This window comes from Salvia hispanica, chromosome 3, assembly GCF_029641045.1.
Source record: "Salvia hispanica isolate PSC_SH4W2 chromosome 3, Shi_PSC_v1, whole genome shotgun sequence".
Taxonomy (NCBI): domain Eukaryota; kingdom Viridiplantae; phylum Streptophyta; class Magnoliopsida; order Lamiales; family Lamiaceae; genus Salvia; species Salvia hispanica.
Genome location: NC_142694.1, coordinates 36,973,909 through 36,992,260, shown reverse-complemented (window position 1 = coordinate 36,992,260; position 18,352 = coordinate 36,973,909). Strand labels below are relative to the sequence as shown.

Here is an 18,352-nt window from a genome sequence, read left to right as displayed (position 1 = left end):
GTGATTAATATCTAACGGTGCTAGGATTGCTATTATGTTGAAACGTGCGCGAGGTGAGTCTCGTTTGATAATGTCCTCAAGAGGAGCTCGAACAAGGTTTTATTATTCAGAAAACTGGTCAGTTGTAGTTTTATCGCTCTATGAATAATAAATAAATGTTTCTTGCTAAGTCCACACTTGGAATTAATAAGATATTAATTAATTAAGTCCATAGCAGACATTAATTAATTAATGGACATTTATATCTTAAGCGCGGGAAATAAATAATAAATAACGGAAACCCGGATTACTTGTAATTTCGGATTTGGATGGGGAGAATTCAATATTACTTCTGTAGTGGCTGCTCGTAATATTCCAATATAAGCTTGTATAAAATTGTGGGTTCACTTTAATTAGTAAAAAGCTAATTGGGGGAGCCCATATCCAAAACTTTCCATAGATCCCTGTCTGGGCCCAAAAGGAACTTAATATAAATAGGAGAATAAAGGAGACATGAATCATTAATTATTATTATTCATAATTTTCGTCCCCCTCTACCTAGAGGAGTTCGAATTTCTCTCCTAATTGGAGAAAGATTTATTCTGTCTTCTTTATTCGAGTCCTAGTATTTTGATAAGATCAGCCCACCCTGATATCGAGATACAGTTCGGGAACCAAAGAGAAAATCTGTGGTCTAGTATTGAAGATCATCACGTGGAGAAGGCGCGAGCAATCGACGATTATTTGGAGAATCAAAATCGGTAACTCTAAACCGTAGAATTCATGTTTTAGGATTTATTTTCTTTGAGCATGAATTATTTGTGTTCTAGCATGCAATTATTTGTTTAACATGTGAATTGATTGATCCCATAATCGGTCAAATAGATCCGTATCTGATTTATTTGTTTTGTACAAGTCTTCCGCTGTGCAAGGGGCACCAAAACCCCATCAGGAGGAGCCACAGTGGTTCGTCGGTGTATTACAGTTAATTATCTAGGCTGAGCGGATCCCAATTTTTTTGAAAAATTGATTAATTGATTTTCATCTATTTTGGTTATTGTAATCTGGCTGTAATTGATTGATGCTCTTCGACATAGTATGAAATTAGAAGAATGGATTGAACGATGTTGTTATCTGTGTATTTTTACAATTTTGTGGATTTTTCCTTTGGTTACATTGAGTGTCTGGATCTCCTTTGAGTTTACTTAGGGAATAGGAGTTTTCTTTTATCTTTTCTAAAGCAGAGTTATTTGCATTATTGTGTATCTGTGGATTTTGGATATGACTTGCTAACTGAATGTTGGGGATAGGAACTTCATGAATTATATAGCTCGTTGACATAATAACGTTTGTTGTTGACATGAATTATATCGGTTGTTGGCATAAATTTTATGAAAAATGTTGTTGACATGAATTATATGTAAAACGCTGTTGTTGACATAAATAATATACATCGCCGACATGAAAATATTTGTTGTTGGCATTAATTATTTGTAAAATATTACTGTTGACATAATAGTTGACGTAAATAAAGTTTGTTGCTGACATCGTAGTTGACATAAATAAAGTTTGCTGTTGACATCGTAGTTGACATAAATAACGTTTGTTGTTGACATCGTAGTTGACATAATGTCTCTATAGTTGACATCGTGCGAAGATGACAATTATACCCCCTAGTGGACATAATGTGTCAGTAGTTGACATTGCGCGAAAATTGTGAATGAGTGGCTGAAAATGCATCTTAGTTCTCAATTAGGCCCAAAAATCTCAACCTAACAAGACCCTCCTTTCCATAGTAGTATTTCTTTTCGTCAGTCACTAAGATTTAAGAAAAGAATGTGTAATAAACATTTTTCTTTCTCTTAGGTATTTTGTTACTTACTTTATTTTGTATTTATTATTCTATTTTATTATCTCTTATATTTTACACTTTTTATTTAATTTTTTAAATATTATTATAATGCTTTAAGGACGCAAAAATCGAAATGCATTACTTCCGTTGGAAAATTTTAAAGAGTTGCAACAATTTACGACGCAAAAGAAAGCGTCACTAAACTAATACTCCTCCATCCGATAACAAGAGTCATATTTTGTCATTTTTGTATGTCCCACAATAAAAGTCTTATTTCATTTTATCATAAATGATAAATAGACCTCATATTACACCAACTTATTTTAATCACATTTTATCATAAAACTAATATATACTACCATAAGTGAGATATTTATTCTACTAACTTATTCTACCCATTTTTCTTTACATTTCTTAAAACTCGTGTCATAATTAAATAGGACTCTTAGAGCATCTCTAATGGCAAGGGTAAATGGAGAAGTAAATGGACGTAACTACCATATTTACCTTTTCTATATAAAAATTTATTCTTCAATGGTAGGAGTATTTGAGGGATATTATATATTCTTTCATTTTGAGAATGTATTTTTATCTCTTTTAGTTCTTGATAAAAAAAAGTAAAAAGTTAGTTATTTTGGTTTGTCTTTTCAATTTACCTTCTTTCCTTGGAGTCCATTATTTTTTAAGAAGATATAATAACCTTTTTGAAAAAGTAAATGAGAAATATATATACTGAATATACTTTTTTTCCCTTAGAGATGCTTTATTGTTGGACGGAGAGAGTAATAAATTAACTTCTTCTTTTAATTTTTTTCATGACAGTTTTGATCGCGTCCTCCAATTTAGATAGAACACGAACACCAGCAACAAGAACGCTTTTTGTATTAAAAAATATCCTCCATTTCTTTTGTTGCAACTTTAATAGTACTCCCTTCATTTTGCCATAGTTGAGGCGAAACTTTTCGGCACAGAGTTTTAGAAAGAAATATTGGGTGTGTGAAATAAATAGATAAAAAGGTAAGAGAGAGAAAAATGTAGAGAGAATAAAGTAAGAGATGATAAAGTAAAAAAGAGAAAAATGTTACCATATATAGCAATGACTCAACTATGAAGAAATTTTCCGAAATGAAAAAATGATTCAACTATGAAGAAACGAAAAGAGTATTATTTTATAAGGAATACTCCGTAGAATGTAGTTAGGTGTTATAGTCTGATAGGATTACTCTTTTATAAGTACTAGTATTTACTTTGTCCTCTATTAAATATTTTATATTGTCATTATGGACAGTAAAATTTTAAACCTAAATTTTACTTTTACCACTTTAAATAAGCGGATTTCATATTTCAATATTTTATTTTATTTATATTTTTATTATAAAATTAACACTTATATAAAAATATTATGCTCGTCTTTGTTTAAGTAAGACGCTTTTTTAGATATGAAATTTAAGAAATTATATTAGTTTAGTGAATAGTTAAGAGTGAGATTCACAAAATATTAAATTGGTTAATTCTAAAGATATTGTAAATAAAATGGTGCGTTAGAGTAATATTTGTTCAAAATTTCTAAATTAAATTATTGTGTAATATTAAGGGACGAGTCAAAATAAAAATACCTTATTATTTTATGGAACGAATTATAACAAAAGGAGACAGAATACTAAGTATAAAAGAAAAGGCAAAGAAAGATGATCAAAATTTTATGATTTAAAATATTATTTTCTTCATTCTATCTTAAACGATGAATTTATCTTTATTAGTATAAATTAAGCAGAAAGATAGTAAAATATACAGATAAAAAAATAAAAAAATAGAATAAAGTGAAAAAATATAAATAATTTTTTTTGTTAATAAAAAAATTAATCAGGATAATCCAAAAAAAAAGTAATTAACTGATTATCTCATTTTGTAATATGCAATCATTTGCATCGACAAAGAAAATGTGACAGCAGAAGAAGATATACCGTGTCGCATTTTTGAGCGAAGATTCCCTCACATTAGCTGTAAATTAAATACAACGCCACGTATTTCACCGACGCCATAATTAAATCCAAACTCAACTCTTTGTAACATAAATTTAATTAAAAAAACCCCTAAAATCGCATCGCTTTTCCTATAAATAGCACCTTCCTCAACCTTAAAAATCTTCCCTCGCCATCTTTTGGAACTGCAGCTGTAAGGTTAGCACGATCTCCGTTTCCCCTTTTTTTTTGTTTTTTTTTTTGTTTCCTTTTTTTAGTATTTCGATTTTCTGTTCGTTTTATTCATATTTACGCGTCTGATTTAATTGTTGAAATCTGGTTCTGTCTTGCGATCAGTGATGTAATCGGTTTTTTGTTTTTGCTTCTCATTTCATCTGCAGATTGGTTTCTTATCGGAGCGGTTTGATCTGCGATTCGTAGAGATTTTATTTTATTTTTATTGCGAATTTGAGAAGTTTTCGATTAGGTTATGAGACGATGCTGAGGAATAAGATTAGAGCACTTCACTCATTCTCGGCAGTTTTCCTGTATTGGTTCTATGAATTTGCACGCTAAGCCCTAATTTTGTTCAGTTTTAATTTTATTTTTATATTGATTTATTTAATCAGATCCAGAGAAAACTGCTATAGGGTTTAGTAAGCATTATTTGATTGTAAATAATCGAATCGCTCGATCGATAACGTTTTGAGGAATGGCTTCGAAACAATTGCCAACGAGCCCAGGCTCGGACGGTGATGAAAGGAAGAGGAAGAGGAAACTTTCCAATCGCGAATCTGCGCGTAGGTCTCGGATGAAGAAGCAGCAGCGCTTGGATGAGCTGCTTGAAGAGGAGGGCCGGATAAAGGAGGAGAACAAGAAGCTGAGCCAGATGATTGATGCCACTACTCAGCTGCACTTGAACGCCGCGTCCAACAATAATGTGCTGAGGGCTCAGATTGCTGAGCTCACTGACCGCCTCAGGTCGCTCAATTCTGTGCTTCAGATTGCCTCTGAGGTGAGTGGCCTCGTGATTGATATCCCGGACATCCCGGATACATTGCTCGAGCCATGGCAGCTGCCTTGCCCGATTCAGTCTGCCCCGGCTTCTGTTGATATGTTCCAATGCTGAAATGGTGGCTGAGGATGCTTGTGATGGTGAAAGGTTGATATTGTAGTATTAGGTGTAGTCACATATCTTGGTCCTACAATTGTTATCACAAGAAAGATTAGGTTGTTGTTGGATTTGCTCATTTGCACTGTTCTTATGAATTCTATTTAATTGAAATTCCCCATCTTTATGCTCTTGATTGATTGATCTTTGTGAAATTGAAAGATCCACAAGTAGTACTAATGTTCTGATAGCTGCACTTTCGTCGTGTAGATCCATTTCTCTTTCGTGCTTTTGATGCTAGCAACGTTGCTATCGAGCTAGAGACATTTGGTTTTGTTTGTGCTTATGATCCTTGATTCTCTCTTTGTAAGAATGTGTGTGTATAAAAGTTTGTTTTTTTGTGCTTTTATATAGAGTTTTGATACTAGCAATGTTATTATCCAGATACATAGCCAGTGTGTTCATTATGTTTATGATGATTATGCTTATGTTGCCTTATTATTCATGTGTTTGTCTCTGTACATTGTGTGAACTGTTAGTTTAGATAATGTATATATATGTAGTGAATAACTTATTTTCAGTTCACACTTCTCAAATCTTGATCTTTGTTTCATACATTAGTTGAAGGGCCTTAACTGAACCTTACAACAGCATTGAAGCATAGGTTTGAGATCAAGAAACACAAGCTAGTCTTCATAACTTCTGCACTCATCTGTCTCTGGATTATCCTTGCAATATTTCTCCAATGGATCAGCATCCTTGAGCCTGTCTCTAGCATGGCTGACCGCCGCGCTCAGCTCCTCCACCTCGTCCCACGCGGCCTTGCATTCGCCGCTGACGGGGTCCTCCGAGCAGGCCTCCTGTGCATTCTTGATGCTCTCCTCCACCTTCTCGGACAGCTTGTCGGGTACAGCTGCTGCCGGCCGGATGTACAACATCCTGCCGGTGGCGAGTCTCCTCCATGGGGTGGTTGGGATTGAGAGTTTGATGAGGTGAGATGTTGATGGATCTGTTGTTTTGGAGAAGTTTTTTGGAGTGGTTGTGATGCTCACTCTAGAGATAGCTGCCATTGCAAGATTTGGTGTGAGTAGCTCTTGTACAAGGGGAACAATGGCAGATCTTGAGAAAAAAAAATCTAGTAATGATCATATAAATGAGGTGTGGAAGGATTGTGGACACTGATTTCTTATCATATTTGCACCAATCATAGGCCTCCACATAAGCTTTATTTGATGATATTATATGAAAGTGTCATTTTTAATGGTTAGTGTTCAACTTTTCACTTGGGGGCTATTCTGTAGTGGGGACAAATGGGAATTCACATGTTTATATATCGCACGTTATATTCTGATCGGTAGCACGTTAGTAATTATTGTCTTCAAATTGTGCACCTTTTCTTTTAGTAGCAATTATTTTTTTTTCCAAGAGACCTGTCGATTTCCTATTTTGATGTAATTAAATCATTTCCTTACATTGAGTATTTTTCCAAGAGATATTTGGATACATAACTGCCAACTGCCAGAGGTTTCAAAATCAAGTTCAATATCTCATACCTTAATGCCCACCTTTTGATCCTTCTTGGCATAATCAACAAATACGATTATTTTCAAATTATTATTATTATTATTATTATTATTATTATAATAATACAGTTCATAATTTGAAAATCATATTACTAATATTTAGTAATCTAATCTTTAAATTATAATATAATAATAACACAAATAATAAAAATAAAAATTATATAATTATTATTATTGTTGTTAAATACTTAAATGGTATCCAAAAAAAAACTTGAAATGTTAGATAACAGGAATTCCACAGTTTATATTTACAGAATTTTTATTATTAGTTACAAAAATTATACTATGAATTCAAAAATTAGAACTCATTTTATCATATAAATACACAGGTGCTTACACGGTATGTACACGCGGACCAGATGGATACATAGGTACTTGCACGGGTCGCGCGTGCACAGTACGCGCACATGATTTGTTTTAAGAAAGTCTCCAACCAATTTTTTTTTTAAAAGACGACATTAGCATAATTATGTTTCCCTTTTCCACCTTTTAAAAGTAGTTAATTAGAATTTGTTAGTAAAGTATATTTTTAGTTTCCTCCTTTATGAACAATCCTTTAAATTCTTCTGCATATCTTTCATTTCTCTCACTGCTCACAACAATTATTCACGCAATTGCACTCAAAGGGAGTTGATCTAATCTGTTTCATTGTATATATCTCATCTCCATCTTCAATGCCAAGAAAATCATGCACTTTCTTTTCTCTCGCTACCTTAAAGCTCATTGTATCTCCATCTTGTATTTTCACTTCTCTAGGTACCTTGAAGCTCATTGTATCTCCATCTTGCATTTTCATTTCTCTAGGTATCCTGAAGCTTATTGTATCTCCATCTTGCATTTTCATTTCTCTAGGTATCTTGAAGCTCATTGTATCTCCTTCTTGCATTTTCATTTCTCTAGGTACCTTGAAGCTCATTGTATCTCCTTCTTGCACTTTCTTTTCCTTCGCTACCTTAAAGCTCATTGTATCTCCATCCTGATTGATTGATGCATAAAAATGGAGTAAAACTTTTGTTTTAAATTTTTAGTATACATTAATTATAATTAAGGCTAATAGGTTTACCTATTTTTCATTGTTAAGCTCAGAATATTCTTTCATGATTTAATATTTGAACCGATACCGACGAATACAAATGTTTAGTTCAAGGCTTCAAGCGTAATGAAACAAAGCTAATTTAAACTATTTTTTGAAGAATTAAATAAACTTATCTTTATCAATACAAGTAAAAGTAACTTATATTATCACACAATTACCATATAGTTTAAATCTCAGGTGCTTGCACGTGCACATGCACGCACGTGCATGATTTCACAATTTTATTTACGTACTTTTTAAAAAATTCTTCGGCCGTTTTTCATTTTATAAAACGTCGGCATTGTCATTTTCATTTCCTATTTTCATTTCTAACAGTAGTTAATTACTCAATCCATTTCAGAAATGTATGAACTATTTCTCTTTTAGTTCATCATGAATAGAGTATTTCATAAATAGTTATATGAATATCTATCTTTGTATGGGAATTGAGAACTGGGGCTAACGCCCCTTTATTAATTTGGGTCGCTTTCTTCATAGTAGTATTATTTACTACTACGATTTACAAGTTTTTGCTTAATGTTTAATGGCATATGTTTTATTTCTTAATTATTTATGATCTTTTATATTCGTGTAACGGATTACTAATAGATTTTAATATTAGACCGAATTTGTAAAATTAAGCAAATTAAACAATATCTACATCTTTACCAAAAAAAAAAAAACAATATCTGCACCCCAATCCCAAATGACAAATGTTATACTCCTACTAGCATACAAACATTATATAGAATAATAAATATTCAATTAAATTTAGTATATATCTCAATTAATATAAGTTTAGAATTTTAATAAAAATAAACTATTATAAAACAACATCTACATAGACATAAAAAAAAGTTTTGAGTAATATATAAATTGACCATTAATGAAAAAGTGAAAATATAAAATACACAAATTTATTTTATTTATTCTCTTACAATATTGTACATATTTGTTAGTATTATGGATTATCATATTGATAATTTCATATTCTTCAAATTTTTACAATTAGATTAACATGCAAATTAATAAAACATAAAATACTACATGCATTAAAAAAATACATCAACAACACAAAAAAAAAAAACCCATTTTCCGATAAAAATAATACATTAACAACACAAAAAATACTTATTTGAGTACATTAAATAAAACTACATATAAGAATCACATAATCATAATCATCAGCTATATACATTTGCCGATAAATTATTTTTTAAACTTAATTCAAATACTCTACAAAATGTTGGAAATATATTATAAATCCTTATCGCTATAACGAGCTAATAACTATAGAAAATTTAAATACTACAAATTTTTAAATATTTTTCATACGTAATTAATTACATGAACATGGTAAAAACAATTATTCCTTTTTCTATTTAAGTATTTTGAATTCTTAAAGACATTATTTGTAATAGTAATGAAAATAATATTGTATGAGATAAAAATCTTATCTAGAATCACTACACAAGAACCAAACACAAGAGAACGGAAGCAAACAAACAAAAACGAGATAAACTCACTTTTAAGAGGCAATTGAATTAATGGAAATAGAAGGAATACGTAAAGAAAATTAATTTTATGTACCCAATTTTTAATATTTTTCATACATAATTAACATGAACATGGTAAAAACAATTATTCCTTTTTCTATCTAAGTATTTTGAATTCTTAAAGACATTATTTGTAATAGTAATAGAAAATAATATTATGAGATAAAAATCTTATCTTGAATCAGTACATAAGAACCAAACACAAGAGAACAAAAGCAAACAAATAAAAGCGAGATAAACTCACTTTTAAGAGGCGATTGGATTAGTGGAAATGGAAGGAAAACGTTAAAAAAGAAAATTAATTTTGTGTACCCAATTAGGGGTGAGTTGGTATGGTATACCTTATCGAAACCACTATATCGCATACCTTATTAAAAATTCGGTATAAAATAAAATCATACCTTTATTTTACCAAATTTCGGTATGGTGAATTTCAATATCGATACCATATCTCATTTTCGCTATGTTATACCGAAATTCGGTATATCGGACTTTTCCGGTATATCGGACTTACAACATCAATGAAAATAGAACTTTGGGGTTTTAAAATATTATTTTGATTTTATAATTTTAAAATAAATATAATTAAATTCGACATATACCTTATATGTGGTATATTCTCATTTTTGGTATACACCATAATCATGGTACATACCGTAATTTACGAAATATACCAGTATGCCCCGGAAATATTATGTTATATGAAAATTCATACTGTTACCTTACCGAAAATCACGGTACACTGAAAATACCGAAATCGATATTTTTCCCAATCCCTAACCAAACAAAATCATAAAAATCTACCTTGCCACTATCTAAACTTCGGCCCAAAAATTATACTCCATCCGTCCCATAAACATCAATTTATTTACGACTTAAAACAATAGATCCCACTATTAAATACTAATAATAATATATGTTCTACCATCTACTAATACTATTATAACTATCCTTCTACTCGTATCTCTTACTTTATCAATTATGCATTATTTTCATGTTGTCCCAAATGTCCCAATTAAAGTGATTACAAAAATTAAAAAATTAAAGTGAGGTTATTGGACTTCTCATTCTAATGATCTTGAGGCATCTCATTGTTGAAGAGTTATAATTATGTGGAATCTTAACCCCATTCATCATCATGATTTTCTCCAAACAACAATCTATATGTTCGGCGGGGGATGGCGCGGTGCTTATCAACAAACAACTGCTTTTGGAGATGACATTGTTATCGTCGCGTGAGTCGCCTTACTTTAATCATTTCGCAATATTTTGTTTACTGTAATATAGACTGTGAAAAGTTGCATCCTACTAAGTGTTTCGTGCATCTATCGCGCTTTGCAGAGCTTATCGAACTGCAATATGCAAAGCTAAGCGATGGGGGTTCAAGGATACCCATCCAGATGATTTGCTTGCCACTGTACTAAAGGTAAGCTTTAGTTTTCATTCAAAGATTTGTTGAATTTAATCTGGGATCGGAAAGAACTTTTCTACTACCTTTCAAGTTTATTTGAATCTTGTGATATCCCATATTCCCATGCAACACGTATTTTCACCATTGGACAATTTTAAAGCCTCGTTCTTTAGGTTGTTCCTCACCAATTGTGACACTTCATTTATAAACAGATTCTGTACCTCTTAGAACAGTCAATAGACAATGTTCTTCTGGTCTCCAGGCTATTGCTGATGTTGCCGCCTTCATAAAAGCTGGATATTATGATATAGGTAACAATGAACCACTCAATTTAATGGTTAAAACCTCTAATGCTGACCCTTGGTCATTATTGACATTGTACATGCATTTGTGCTGGATTGGAGTCTACGTCGGTAAACAATGTCGAGTTGTTGACCTGCTCAAGTCGGATAATCCAAAAGTATGTGCAAGTTAGATTGCAATGTCGAGAATCACATCTTCTGGAAACACTTTATACAAACTTACTTTACAAATTATGCATTATTTTCGTGTTGTCCCAAATGTCCCAGTTTTTGTGGGATTGTGGGTGCATCTAAATTAATTTTACTACTATTTCTCACTTTAAAATCAATTGTGACATTCAATAGAGTAAACTTAATTTGAGATATGTTCCCAAATCTAACACTACAAAATATGTCTATATTAGTGGCCGATATTAGTGGCGGAAATAGTCCGCCAGTATTATTGGCGGACTGTTTATGTGCAAAAATAGTCTGACATGTAATAATATGCTTGCAAAAATATACGATTTAACAAGTACCCAGGTTAAACGTAGTTTCTAGAGGCATGCTAAAAAGTTCAATAAGCCTAACTCATATGAGACATGTATGTGCAAACGCCTAACTCATATCAACCATTTATGTGCAAAAGCCAAACCCATATCAGCCATGTATGTGCATAGTAGAAGTACCAAGTGGAATTTGGAAAAAATAGGTGTCAACCAGATCTCAATTCACCCCCACATGACCTTTCAAGCTTCAATAATTCTATCAATATGAATCTTTTTGCTTTCATTTTGCAGGTTTCTATAAAAACTGTTGTGACTTTTGAGAAATTGAATAGGTTAATCATGGGAGAGCTCCTATCCTCCAATAAGGACACTCTCGGAAACAAGATGTTTGCTTATGACGGGAGAGCAATTTGCTTTGCGGCTACCAACGTATTTGATTCAACAAATACTTTTTTGGTCGAGCTTAACAATTATCATGCCATGGGAAACCGCAAATTTAGGGTATAGTTGAGCTTAGCACGCAAACTCTGCCTCTGGTCCAGTTCATAGAAAATAGAGTACTGGATGATGGATGTGTCGGAGGATTTCATTCAATGTTACAATATTGTTTTGGCGGAAATATGAGATAATATCCGCCACTAATTAGCGATTTTTTTGTAGTGTAAGGACCCAAGTCAAGTATCTTAAAATGGATTAACATGAAGTTATAAGATAGACACCGTTACAAAATAGGTTTCCTCGAGATTATCAAAGCCATCAAATGAAACAACAATATAGATCATAATAGCACGACAATCACGGAAAGACTGGCTGATGACTAACTAAAGAAAGTTGTTGGTTCCAACCTCTTATACCTCTGACAGAGGAGAATGACAACAGTAAGACATAATGCATTTCGAGCCATCAAATGAAACAACAATATAGATCATAATACTACATTTTATTGAATAGAGTAGAACGAAGAGGGACATGTATGCAAACCTTCGAGTAGTGAAAAAAATATATGAAATTGGGTGATAAATTGTTCAATAGCACTCAGAGTATGTCAAAGATTCACATCCAGTAATATCTACTTCTAGCAAGTCACATAATTGTAACAATAATGAACCTAAGATTTAAGCTTTGGAATAATATTAAATATGATACCTCCAAGAATCTTGAAGCTTTAACTCTAGGCAAATGTTTCTTGCACCAAATTATTTTCCAAGGACTAACTGGTTGCCATACGCCGAGGAGTAGCTTTAACTCTAGGCAACGGTTTCTTACACCAAAATTTTTTCCAAGGACTAACTGATTGTCATACACTGAGGAGTTTGACCTTCAAGGATGCTACCGTGGAAAGTGAGGAAATACCTATTCTTCATGATATGTTTCATGATCTTCAGATTGTGAATTGTCGAGTGCTCGGTGTTTCCATAAGCGATCAATTGATTTTGTTGAATTTAATAGTTCTATTAACATATTATTTTGTTATAGTAACTCAAAGCTCTTTTGCAATTGCCGTGAGCTTGAGATCTTATCTTTGAAACATAGTAGCATGGTTAACACCGAACTGAAATGCTCCATTTTGCGTGAGCTCGATTACAACCTCTCAATCATATATTGTGTGCTAATGTCACTTAGGACCCGTTCATTGTATTAGTAATAAACAAATATAGCCTCAATTCTGATTATAATCGAAAGGCGACCTAATTGTGTTATTAACGACATCCATTTGCACAGAAAATCGGCAGGTTGTTTGTTCCCAATTCTCCTCGGCAGTTTATTGAGGGATTTCGGCTTGCTTAATACTTATGAAATGGCGCCTCAAAATTTCTCTTCGCGCAAATTGTATATTTAGCCCCAATTGAAGTGGCAATTTCGGCAGAACACTAATTTAAAGGAGGAAATCGCCCCCATTAATTGAACACCAAACGTGTGAGAGTGGATTAATTGGGTGGGCCCTTGTTGCTTAATTCTAACCCGGTTTTATATCTCACATAACCATTGACTCAACTTTATTTTACCCAAATAATACCTGCAAGTGTACAGAGTTATTGTAGCAAATAGCAAGCAAGAGTATATCGTATCCCACAGAGACAATTAAGTGTAAACCTAAGTACCACGAACCAATTTCGACTACTATACAGACGATCAATTTTGGTTTTGAAACTAACAACTACTGAAAGCATATAAATTCAGAGATTAAAAGAAAACACTTAAACAAGAGAACGAAGAGGCAAGTTACAGACAGAGATGAAGAAATATGCAGAATTCAAGGATCTGATGCACAACTCATAGCCTAACCCAATTGAAAATAAATTACCATTTAATAGTCTCTAGAATTGCTGAATCAATCACGGATATGAATTTAACCATTTCCCAATGTGAGAAATCCGTAGATTAAGTGTAACAATTGAAGTCCCCTTCTAATTCTTAGACTTAACTCCCAACAGATCGATTAGATTAAAGATCCCACTCAGAATCTCAACTCTCCCGAGTTTTATTGAATAAAGGTGTGAATTATTCATATTTCAAGATTAATTATTTCATCTCCCGATTACTCTAAGAAAACCTAACACTACCAATTGGTGATCAAGCAATTGACAGGAAAAAGCACAGGAATAAACCAAACAATTACAAGAGCTAGATAAAAACGAAATCAATTGGATTAAAACTATGAATCAATGCATCTTCACCAAGAATTCTACATAGAATAAGTTTAGCTACTCATATTCATGGAAGAAAACAAGTCTAAACTAAGGAAAACAATGGAAAACATGATACGGAGTACAATTGGCGGAGGAATTGAAGCTTGAATCTTCAATCTTCTTCCAAGAGTGCTTGAGAGAGATGGAGTGTGTGTTTTACGGCGGTGCAGAATGAGTAGAGTTGCCCTAGATCTTCTTTCTTATTCCCCACTTCCAAAAATCGCGTTTTAGAATTAGAAAAAATCGCCAAACATGTGTACCCGGCCGGGTGGCAAACTTCGGTAGTCTCTGGAATCTCGCAGGCTTAATTCAGCCACCCGGCCGGGTACAATTATTGTACTGTAAAATCACCCGGTCGGGTGGGCTTCTCACGAACTCTCTGATCTCTCCACGGCTTCTGAATGCCACCCGGCCGGGTGGCATTTTTGCACAACATCTCACCCTGTCGGGTGGTGGCCTTTTTCACCTACTTTAGCTTGTTTTTGCCTAAAACACTCGACAAACACGTGAACTCCAAAACATATAGTAACCAGCTGGAAATAACCATTTTTGAGCATAAAAACTCAACAATTAAGCATATCAACATACCAATCACGACACTAGAATACGAGTTTGTCACCATCATAGGATAACTGAACACGCCCTTAAAGTTGCTAGAATCCTTGGATATATCAAATTGTTCATAATGCACTAATCAAACATTTACCATGATATTCGATATGCGTGAACATCTCCATATCCTTGATACTTCATACTACCCATCCATAAGTTTTTTCTAATTTTGTATGTCTGCTAATCGATGATTCTTCTTTGTAGCGTTGACTTAAACTTCACGGGTGCAAGCATTATATAACATCTAGAACAATGAATGCTATAGCTAGTTGTAATATGCTAGAGTGTCCCGTCATTGACCCGTTTCACTAGGACTGGCCAGCCAACTGAATTGGGCACCGTTGCGGATACTCTTAGTTAAGTTGAACATTCTAACTATTGAAGGTTGAAACAATCTTGAAACAATCCAAGATGTTAAAAATGAAAGTTCCACTAATATAATATTTTTGCTCGGCCTATGGTTCGCTAAAAGAAAAAGGCAAAATCGTTGGGAAAAATTAGGTTAATTTTAGTAAGTGATAATTTTAAAATCAACTAAAAAATCATGAACTTAAATTTTTTTGCAATCATCTCAAAAAAAAAAAAAAAAAACGATCGGTCGCATTCGCACGTAGATGTTTTACAAGTGAATCATGTTGTTTCATTTATAAATATATCATTTAGCTCGTTACCAAGTGATCATATAAGATCTCTAGGTTGTCGTATTAAGTACAGTTATATAAAAAAATCGTCAATGATAATTTTAAACAAATTCAAATTCTATGACTTTTCAATTAACTTTTAAAATTGTCATATCAACCAAAAATTTGATTAAATTTCATAATTATTCCTAGTACTTACATATGAATTTTGTTTGCATGAACAAGGTATCTTGTGATTCTTTTCTTTGCCCCCAACAAACCACAATCAAACCTTAATTTTAACAAACTGCAAGAATTCTCATACAGTCCCATAACTAATCAATAATATTTTCTCACAAGATCTAATTCGATACGACAAAATGCAGCTTCTCTCCGCCGTCGCCGGAATTCTTCTCCTCAGCTTCACCGGTAATGCACACAAGTCATTTTTGTATGTTTTCTTACAAAAAAGTAAATTTTTACACCAAATTTTATTTCTCCATTTTACCATTTATACAAATTAACTCCTACCAATATTTTTGAAATTGCGTCAATATTCGATTTTTATTGCACTGATGCCTAAAAACAAAAATAAAAAATAATCTCTACTAATATTATTTTCTATGTCTTGAAATAATAGCTGAGAAATGCCGGGACTTAGCCGGCGGCGAGCATCCGTGGCGGAGCCGAGAAGAGCGATTCGCCTTCACCGACTGCTTCGACATGGGCGTCGGCACCGCGGCCTGCGTGGTCAAGGAGATCATCAAACTCTACCTCTACTACGCCCGGGCGGTCTACGTCCAGCGCGTCCGGTCCGAGGCGGCGCAGAAGGCTCTCACGGCCAACCTGGCCGCCGGAAAGGACTTCGCCGGCGCGTCTGCGGCGGCGCGTGAGGCGCGTGAGACGGCGGCGCGTGAGGCGAAGCGGCACGTGAGGCACGTGATGGGGCCGGTGCTCTCGGCCGGGTGGGACTTGTTCGAGACCTTGTACGTGGGCGGCAATGCGGCCGAGGCGGTTGTTCGGTCGGCCGGGACGTTGGCCGGCGCGTACGGCGGGGGGGTCGCCGGAGAAGGGAGGATGGGGTGGGTGGGGTTCGTGGGGGGGAGCCAGGTTGGGGGGTGGGCCGGGGGGAGGGTGGGGCTCATGGTGTATGATGTGTGGAATGGTGTTAGGATGTTGCTTCATCGCATGCATCATCTCTTCTAATTATTTATGATTTGTTTGATTGTTTTAAACAATGATCAATTTCTAATTTGTTGTAATTTCGTGCGTGGTGTATGATATCATAATCACTCAATCATATAGTTGTATCGAAAACATAAAGAATAGTGACACAATTACTTCAAGTCTTCTCTATAGTTTCTCTTTCAAATAAAAGGTGTTGGTAAACTTTGCATTCATTATTATCAATAAGCAATTCTAAATTAATTAAGATATGTGAAGAACGATATTCACATCGAGGAAAGATGTAGGAAATGTAATTTAGAGCTCTCTTTTAAAATAGTATACTATAGTCAACAACACGTAATCACAAACAATTATTGTTGTCGTACGAATTGGTGAATTGCTAAATTACTAATGCTTTAAATTTAATGTTTGGGGAAATGGACCTCTAAAAATAAGAAAAAATCACTAAACGCTATTTTGATATGCTACTTTAGAACAAAATGTATGAATAATTTCTTTTCGACTCTAAATAAATTTACATGAAATTAGGTAAGAGCCTAAAAAAGAGAGTGTTTATCTTCAAAACATAAAATTTAAAGAATAATTTCGTCTTCATAATTGAGTACATAATGTGCTCAAAAAAACTCAATATGTTATGAGAATTTTCAACAAGAAAGAATAAAAGAAATAATAGAAATTAATCAATAATTGAGGGCAGTCCAAGTCAAACCTTCTCATCATTCGGCCGACTCTCTCTCCTACGTGTCAAGATCGCAACCGTCGAAATCAAGCCTTTGACCACCCTAACCATCCCAACCGTTACAGCCACGTAATACAGCCACCACCCAAAAAAATCAACCACCCCAATCCCCATCATCATCTCCCTCTTCACCTCCGCCACCACCACCAGCGCCTCCACCTCCTCCCTCAGCCGCCACCACCACAGCCCTCCGTAGCTCAGCCCCACCACCGCCTTCTCCAGCCGCCCCTCCGCCCTCCACCCGCCCCCGAATACCGTGTCGTCCACCACCGGCTTCACCACAGCCCGCCGCCAAAACAGCATGATCTCGTGCAGCCCAAAGAAGAACACCGATCTGCATATGAAGCTTCCCTCCTCCCCGAAGCTCGAGCCCTCGACGCCTACTGCTACGGTGCCTTCGATCCCGACTCCCACGCAGAGCTGCAGAACCGCGAGAAACAGCCATGACACGTACAGCCGCGGCCGCGTCAGGGGCTCGGCCGGCGACCACCCGGGAAATGTGGTTTTTCCGGTTAGTGCGTAGGAGAGGGTCGAGACACTGATGATCGAAACTGTAAAGTGGAGTATCGTCGGGGTTTTGGAATATAAGAGATATGCGGCTATAAAAGAAACCGAGGGTGTCGGGAGTTGGTCCTCAGAGACGGAGAGGAGGTAGTGGGCGGTGGCAAGGCGGGCGAGGAGGAGGAACGACAAGGGGAGGAGGAGACTGAGGAGGGTGGTGGTGATGATTTGAAACGGCTGCCTCATGACAGCAACGGCCGTTGTGCCGGCACAACGGACTCTGGTGGTGGCGGCGGCGGCAGCATTATTTTCTTGAACATATTGTAACTGACTGAGCTCCATAGGATTAATTTGGATTTGAAAAAGATAAAGTTTGGATTTTAGATATAATAGATACATGCATATTTATATATACACATAGGGTGTGACATAAAGTGGAGGGCACGACTTGGTTGACGGGCATGCATTACCATGATGTTTCTTTTTTATTTAAGTAGACTTTTCAAAAAAAATGAATGGTATACCTAAATAGTAATGTCGATTTCATTATATAATATGATGAGCAACAACCTAGAGTTACATCACGTTAAATTAGACTACAAACTTCCACATTTCAGATAGAAACAAACAAAAATTTTTATGCAGGTACATTTTCTATAGCCTCAAAAACAAACAAGTTTGAAG

The 18,352-nt window shown here is 34.7% G+C and overlaps 2 protein-coding genes and 2 pseudogenes across 3 annotated transcripts; 2 read left to right on the top strand and 2 right to left on the bottom strand.

The window, feature by feature from the left end:
• The first annotated feature begins 3,875 nt into the window (after positions 1-3,875).
• Positions 3,876-5,099, top strand: LOC125214370 (bZIP transcription factor 53 pseudogene; annotated as a pseudogene). Its single transcript, XR_016137293.1, has 2 exons — positions 3,876-4,011; positions 4,194-5,099. The product of XR_016137293.1 is annotated as a bZIP transcription factor 53 pseudogene (transcript).
• A 362-nt stretch (positions 5,100-5,461) lies between these two features.
• LOC125214371 (calvin cycle protein CP12-1, chloroplastic pseudogene) lies at positions 5,462-6,033 on the bottom strand (annotated as a pseudogene).
• Positions 6,034-15,525: 9,492 nt separating this feature from the next.
• On the top strand, positions 15,526-16,446 carry LOC125209902 (uncharacterized). The gene is made up of 2 exons (XM_048109476.2): positions 15,526-15,669; positions 15,881-16,446. The coding sequence occupies exons 1-2, from the start codon at positions 15,621-15,623 to the stop codon at positions 16,444-16,446; spliced, it is 615 nt and encodes a 204-aa protein (XP_047965433.1). The 5' UTR covers positions 15,526-15,620.
• A 533-nt stretch (positions 16,447-16,979) lies between these two features.
• On the bottom strand, positions 16,980-18,259 carry LOC125209901 (uncharacterized). The gene has a single exon (XM_048109475.2). It carries the CDS (start codon positions 18,065-18,067, stop codon positions 17,132-17,134), a length of 936 nt encoding a protein of 311 aa, XP_047965432.2. The 5' UTR covers positions 18,068-18,259; the 3' UTR covers positions 16,980-17,131.
• Positions 18,260-18,352: the final 93 nt, after the last annotated feature.

Coding starts and splice junctions, on each gene's coding strand:
- LOC125209901 (XM_048109475.2), bottom strand. CDS start 18,067: ATGTATCTATTATATCTAAAATCCAAACTTTATCTTTTTCAAATCCAA.
- LOC125209902 (XM_048109476.2), top strand. CDS start 15,621: ATGCAGCTTCTCTCCGCCGTCGCCGGAATTCTTCTCCTCAGCTTCACC. Junction 15,670..15,880: donor TCTTCTCCTCAGCTTCACCG/GTAATGCACACA, acceptor TTGAAATAATAG/CTGAGAAATGCCGGGACTTA.